Here is a 7,537-nt window from a genome sequence, read left to right as displayed (position 1 = left end):
GGACATGTGCCCTGACTGTGACCTCCTGGTTCATGGGTCAATGCTCAACCACTGAGCCATACCGGCCAGGCGCAAACCCTAAATCTTTTGGTGTGTGGATGATCCTCCAACCAACGAGCCACCTGGCTAGGGCGAAAAAAATAGGTATAATTTTGATTCATTCACACCAGATTTCTACACTGTTGTCATTTTTTCATTTGACAATCTAAGGAAAACGAGATTAGTACCCCTGACTAAATAGTCAGGTATTGCATGTTTTAAAAATTCTCGTGTCACACTGGTTGAAAATCATTGCCCTAAAATAAAGGAGACATGGTTTCTGAAAGAATAATAAAGACTGATGCCAGAATTCATTCCTTCCTTCATTCATTCATTTACTCATTCAGTAATTATTGAGCACTGTATTTCAGGTATTGTTCCAGATATGGGGATTACAGTGGTGAACAAGAATAGCATGGTCCCTTTACTCTTCAAGTTTGGTGCAATGTTCGTAAAACATTACGGTGCCTGGAAATCCCTTGGTAAACTAATTAAAAATCCAAACTCTGGCCCAGCCAGATATGGCTCAGTGGTTGAGCATCAATTCATGAACCAGGAGGCCACGGTTCCATTCCCAATCAGGGTACATGCCAGGTTTCAGTCTCGAACCCCAGTAGGGAGCATGCGGGAGGCAAAGGATCAATGATTCTCTCTCATCATTGGTGTGTCTATCTTTCTCCCTTCCTCTCTGAAATCAATAAAAATATCCTATACAATAAGAGGCTAATATGCAAATAGACCGAACAGTGGAACAACTGAACAACCCAACAACCAGTCGCTATGAAGTGTGCTGACCACCAGGGGGCGTGTGCAGAATATGGCCAATGTTGGCCAAGGTGAGATGGTGGAGCAGGTGAGCAGGGGTGCTAGACCACGGCAGGGCACCAGTCGCTGGCATCGGGGCGAGCCTCTGGTGGTTACTTAAAATTCTTTACTCCCGCACACTGCAGTCTCACCTGGCGCTTACACCCGCTGCCAGCGCCAGAGCCACTGGTTGCACCCACTGCCAGCGCCAGTCCCACTTGCACCTGCAGCCAGTGCCCCGGGCCAGTCCCGATTACTCAGCGCCCCTGAGGGCTTCTCCACCTCCCCCTGCTCCTGAGGGGCAATCAGGGCAGCAGCTGCCGCTCGCACCCACTGCTGGTGCAAGCCCCAATCACTCCATGTCAGCAGATGCGAGTGGGGCCGGTGCCATCAGCACGCAGGAGTGGCAGTGGCAGGAGTGGGGCTGCCGGCAGACAGGGGACCGGGGGCCACAGCGGGAGGGGTCAGGCGGGGGCACAGAGGATGGGCCGAGACCTGCCCCTGTGTCCACCGCAGCCTCGCGGCCCACAGTTCCTTTCAAGGTGCACGAATTTGTGCACTGGGCCCCTAGTATTTAAAATAAAAAGGAATTAGCCAAAACTGGTTTGACTCAGTGGATACAGCGTCAGCCTGCGGACTGAAGGTCCCAGGTTCGATTCCGGTCGGGGGCACGTACCTTGGTTTCGGGCACATCCCCAGTAGGGGGTGTGCAGGAGGCAGCTGATCGATGTTCCTCTCTCATTGATGTTTCTAACTCTCTATCCCCCTCCCTTCCTCTCTGTAAAAAATCAATAAAATATATTTAAAATAAAAAGGAATTAGAAAGCTAATTAAAGATCTACCTTTTTAAAAGGCACCAGTTCCAGATGGATTTATAGCTGAGAATCATTTTTAAAGAACAAATATTTCTATCTTATTTAAATTATTCTATACTATAGGAAAAGTTGAAAGAACTTAAATACATTTTATAAAACTAGTTTACCCTTAATACTAAAACACAATAAAGGTAATACAAAAAGACCATAAAGCCCGCTCAGCATGGCTCAGTGGTTGAGCATCGACCTATGAACCAGGAGAGCATGTTTCGATTCCCAGTCAAGGCACATGCCTGGGTTGGGGGCTCAATCCCCAGTGTGGGGCGTGCAGGAAGCAGCCAATCAATGATTCGCTCTTATTATTTATGTTTCTATCTCTCCCTCCCCCTTCCTCACTGAAATCAATATAAACTATAGTTTAAAAAACAACCATAAACCAAGTTTATTTTTGAATATAGATGCCAAGACTCTAAATAATCTCTTTGCAAATCAAATCCAACAGTCTATTAAAAGAAAATCATTTTATGACCAAGTAGGATTCCAGGAAACAAAAATGGTTTTAACATAAGGAAATCTATGTCTTCAATTTACCTCGGAAATATAATATAGGAGGAAGATTACATGACTATATCGAGTTATTGAAAAGGCATTTGATAAAAATTCAGCAGCCATTTCTAATAAGAATAGCTATTTATGCCAGGCATTTGTTCCAAGGGCTTTGCTTGCATTAATTTACTTAATTCTCCTAACAACAACTGTATTGCTGCAATTGTTTTTATCCCGAAAGAAACTCAGTGAGGTTAAATAATGTCACACAGATGGAAATGATGGAGCCAGGATTTGAACCAAGGTAGTGTGGCTCTAGAGCCCACATCTTATCAGCTATACTACACCACCTCTAATAAAATCTCTAATTAGCACCAAAAGATAACCACTATACTTAAATATGATCAATGTTAATTATTAAAGGCTAACAGTAAACTCTATTAGGAAAGGAGATGTTGTCATTAAATTTAGGAACAAGTTCAGTTTCAGGATTTTTGTGTGGGTGTGTCAATATATAGCGCCATTCTTCCCCTCCTGATTCTGAACAATTTAGAAAAAGGATAAAATATAATCAGATCGAGAGCCAAATATCAATTGTGTTTCTGTTAAAGGCGAAAGTACATGAATTGTATCTGTGGGAAAATAGTCTTTATGAAACTGAACTCAGGGTTAAGCAGACTTTGCTGAGTGAGTCATGGATTCACTGAGCCAGGGCAGGTCTCCCCTTGTGAGGGGACTAGCCAAGCATGCCTGGTTCATTTTCTTCAAGTTTATCAAGGAGGACAAAGAGCCCAGGAATATCATGCTTGATTGAGCTCCCTCTATCTGATTTAAAAGTGTTTAGTTTAATTCAATCACAACTTACAAATTACCAGGAACAGAATAACTAGCAGGGACAGCAGCCTTTGAGAAAGGCAAAATATGTTCTCCTCATTCTCACTCTGTGAGAGCTTAGGGGCGCTGCTATAAAGGAAAAGGCGAGGGAACACACCAATGACTATGATATGCTGAATGATTTACCTGCAATATCTGAGTACTTAATTTAAAACTCACACCGATTAGCCCTGGCAGGGTAGCTCAGTTGGTTAAAGCGTTGTCCTGATATGCCAAGATTGTGGGTTTGATCCCCAGTCAGGGCACATAGAAGAATCAACCAATTGCCGAAACTGGTTTGGCTCAGTGGATAGAGCGTCGGCCTGCGGACTCAAGGGTCCCAGGTTCGATTCCGGTCAAGGGCATGTACCTTGGTTGCGGGCACATCCCCAGTAGGGGGTGTGCAAGAGGCAGCTGATCAATGTTTCTCATCGATGTTTCTAACTCTCTATCCCTCTCTCTTCCTCTCTGTAAAAAAACAATAAAATATATTTTTTTAAAAAAGAATCAACCAATGAATGCACAAACACGTGGAACAACAAATTGATGTTTCTCTCCCTCTCTAAAAGTCTATTTAAAGTTTTTTTAGTCTTTATTGTTGAAAGTATTACACAGGTTCCCTTTTTCCCCACATTGACCCTTCTAGCCTGCCCCCATATTTAAATATTTTTTAAACCACATCAATTAAAATAAAATCATCTTTTCCGTGCTACCCAGCGAGGTGCCCACACAGTGTTGTTCTCGGTTTCCACATAAAGGGAAACTTTCACAGGGTCCGGAGCCCTTGATGTCCAAAAATGAAGGAGGAGGATGTCCTTACATTCCTTGCAGCAGGAACCCACTTAGGTGGCACTAACTTTGATTTCAAATGGAACAGGACATCTACAAAAGGAAGAGCGATGGCGTCCACATCATCAATCCGAAGAGAACCTGAGCGAGCTTCTGCTGGCAGCTCGTGTCATTGTTGCCATTGAAAACCCCGCTGAGGTCAATGTCACATCGTCCAGGAACACCGGCCCGCGAGCTGCTCTGAAGTTCGCTGCTGCCACTGGAGCCACTGGCATAGCCGCTTCACTCCTGGAACCTCCACCACCCAGATCCAGGCAGCCTTCTAGGAGCTGGGACTTCTGGTGGTTACTGACCCCAGGGCTGACCACCAGATCTCACAGAGGCGCCTTATGTTAACCTGCCTCCCCCTGCTCTGTGTATCACAGACTCTCCTCTGAGCTATGTGGGTGTTGCCATCCCTTGCAACAGCAGGGGGCTCCCTCAGTGGGTCTGCTGTGGTGGATGCTGGCCTGGGAAGTTCTGGGCATGAGCAGCACTGTCTCCCCTGACCACCCACAGGGAGGTCATGCCTGATCTCTACTTCTACAGAGGTAGAAAATGAAGAGCAGGCCGCTGCTGGAAAGGCTGTGGCCAAGGCGGAATTTTAGGGTGAATGAACTTCGGTACCCAAGTTCACTGCTGCGTAACCTGAGGTCACAGAATGGTCTGAAGGCACAGGTGCCCTCTGTGCCTATTCAGCCGTTTCCTATTGAAACCTGCAGCGCTCAGCTGCCACTGAAGGCTGGTCTGCAGCCCCCACTGCTCAGCCCACTGAATGGGTAGGAACAACCACTGAGTGGTCTTAAGCTGTTCTTCCATAAACTCTTAAACAGGATAGAAATAAGGTTGACAGAAGATAGAGTTCTAAAAGTTGTGTCCAGCCCTAACCGGTTTGGCTCAGTGAATGGAGCGCCGGCCTGTGGACTCAAGAGTCCCAGGTTCGATTCCGGTCAAGGGCATGTACCTTGGTTGCAGGCATATCCCCAGTAGGGGGTGTGCAGGAGGCCGCTGATCGATGTTTCTCTCTCATCGATGTTTCTAACTCTCTCTTCCTCTCTGTAAAAAATCAATAAAATATATTTTTAAAAAATAAAAGTTGTGTCCATTAAAAAAAAAAAAAAAAAGATGAGCCTTACTGGTGTGGCTCAGTGATTGAGCATTGACCTATGAACCAGGAGTTCACAGTTTGATTCTGGTCAGGGCACATGCCCAGGTTGGGGGCTCGATCCCTGGTGTGGGGCATGTAGGAGGCAGCCAATCAATGATTCTCTCTCATCATTGATGTTTCTACCTCTCTCTCCCTCTCCCTTCCTCTCTGAAATCAATAAACATATATATATATTTTTTAAAAAAAAAGCAAACAACAAAAACTTAATTGAAAACAAAAGATGAGACATCTGTGATTCTAAATTTGCCCAAGCTTATTCAGTTTAAAAGTGACCAAGTAGCTATTTGGCTAGGGGAAAAGTCAACAAGACAATGAAACATCATGTGAACTTTTGAAGTTGTTGTTACAGTATGATTCAAATAATTAGACAATCTGAAAAATGTTTAAGCCAAGGAGTCATATTTTACAAAGGGGAGATTCTAAAGAATCAGCCAAGGTCTTCGAATTAGTTAAGGGGAAACTTTACCACGAAGAACATAAATGTCAGTTTCTAACAATAGAGTGAAATGTTCATAAACATGGATATATGAGTGAAACATCTGAAAAAAGTCACTGCTTTCTAGTCTCTATGACACCACCGGCTCTCTCTACAGCAGGCTGGGAGGCTGGTGCAGGAGCACCTGCGTCTAGACCAGAGAGCATGCCCACTGCTCCCTGGGCGAGCGTGGGAATGTGCTCACATTAGCACCACATGAGATCACGTTTCCTCGGCTTCCTAAAGATATGTGCTAACGAGTTGAGATCATTCCATTATTTTCCTGCTCCAAACCTTTCTTAAAGCTTCCTTCACATCCTTGTTTCTCAAAGAGTAGATAAGGGGGTTCAGCATTGGGATCACCACCGTGTAGATCACGGCAACTCTGCGGTCTTGGGCCAGGGAGTAGCTGGACCTGGGGCGCAGGTACATAAAAAGTGTTGTGCCATAGAAGAGACACACGGCGGTGAGGTGAGACGCACAGGTGGAAAAGGCCTTGAACCTGCCCTGGGCTGAGTTCATTCTCAGGATGGTGAAGAGAATTAAGAGGTAGGAAACCAAAATGGTGAGGGTGCAGCTCAAAAGGTTGAAGCCAGCAAAAATAAAGATCAGGATCTCACACAGGGAGGTGCTCACACAAGAGAGAGACAGGATGGGCGGTCCATCACAGAAGAAATGTGTGACCACGTGAGCACCACAGAATTTCAAACTGAAGATACAGCTTGTGTGGATAAGAGAATTGAGGAATCCTGCACCGTAGGAGCCTACAATCAGAGAGACACAGACCTCGGGAGACATGGTGACAGGGTAGAGCAGGGGGTTACAAATAGCAGCGTAGCGGTCGTAGGCCATGGCAGCAATGAGATAGCACTCACTGGTGGCGAAGCCCACATAGAAGAACAGCTGAGCCATGCAGCCAAGATAGGAGATCACCTTCCTTTTGGCCAAGAAGTTCACCAGCGTCTGGGGGACAACCGTGGAGGAATACCAGATATCCAAGAAGGACAGGCTTTTGAGGAGAGAGTACATGGGTGTGTTCAGGGTGGCACTCACATGGATCAGAAGGAACATGATCAGATTCCCCAGCAGAGTGATGATGTACATGCCCAGGAACACCACGAAGAGCAGGGTCTGGAGCTGGGGGTCACTGGTGAGACCCAAGAGCTCAAATTCCATCTCTTGGCTCAGGTTTGCGCCTTCCATATTTCGCAGCTGCTCTGGGGGTGGAGAATGGAGAGCACCAGAAATGAGGCAGAACCCCCAAGGCAGTGGTCGGCAAACTCATTAGTCAACAGAGCCAAATATCAACAGTACAACGATTGAAATTTCTTTTGAGAGCCAAAAACCGACTTCTGCGCGTGGGCCACGAAGTTTCAATCGCACTGTACGTGCGCGCCCGCATGTGGTATTTTGTGGAAGAGCCACACTCAAGGGGCCAAAGATCCGCATGTGGCTCGCGAGCCACAGTTTGCCGACCTCTGACCCAAGGGGTCTCACTAGGTTTAGTTCTGTCCCGAGGACAGCCTTCTGAAGATTGGTCTTACTGAGGAAGTCTGGTTTTGGAGATGGAACTCAGTCATAAAGAATGTCTTCTCACCCTGGCTGGTGTTTCTCAGTGGTTACAGCATCGGCCTGCACACTGAAGGGTCAGAGGTTTGATTCCTGGTCAAGTGCATGTACCTGGGTTGCAGGTTCCATCCCCAGAGCAGGCAGGAGGCGACCAATCAATATGTCTCCCTTTCTCTCTCTCTCTCCCTCCTTCCTTCACTTCCACTCTCTTTAAAATCAATGGAGAAAATATCCTCGGGTGAGGATTAACAACAAAAATAAATAAAATAAAATTTTTAAAAAGAAAGTCTCCTCTACTTACTGGTTAGTTAGGAAGCATTACTTGAGCACCAATGGAAAATATTAAAAATATATACACAATTTGGTCTCTGGGGAATCTTAAAAAATTCTAAATAATCAGTTACTTATCAAATATACACT

The 7,537-nt window shown here is 45.6% G+C and overlaps 1 protein-coding gene and 1 pseudogene across 2 annotated transcripts; one reads left to right on the top strand and one right to left on the bottom strand.

Moving 5' to 3' along the window:
- The first annotated feature begins 856 nt into the window (after positions 1-856).
- On the top strand, positions 857-4,711 carry LOC307097664 (small ribosomal subunit protein uS2-like; annotated as a pseudogene). The gene is made up of 2 exons: positions 857-875; positions 3,850-4,711. The product of its transcript is annotated as a small ribosomal subunit protein uS2-like (transcript).
- Positions 4,712-5,815: 1,104 nt separating this feature from the next.
- OR5AU1 (olfactory receptor family 5 subfamily AU member 1) lies at positions 5,816-6,751 on the bottom strand (the record flags this gene model as incomplete). The annotated part of the gene is made up of 1 exon (XM_079769722.1): positions 5,816-6,751. The coding sequence occupies one exon, from the start codon at positions 6,749-6,751 to the stop codon at positions 5,816-5,818; it is 936 nt and encodes a 311-aa protein (XP_079625848.1).
- Between the last annotated feature and the right edge of the window lie 786 nt (positions 6,752-7,537).

Source organism: Cnephaeus nilssonii, assembly GCF_951640355.1.
Source record: "Cnephaeus nilssonii genome assembly, chromosome: 4".
Lineage (NCBI taxonomy): Eukaryota > Metazoa > Chordata > Mammalia > Chiroptera > Vespertilionidae > Cnephaeus > Cnephaeus nilssonii.
The sequence above is the reverse complement of the archived record's forward strand: the minus strand, read 5'-3'. Positions and strand labels throughout refer to the sequence as shown.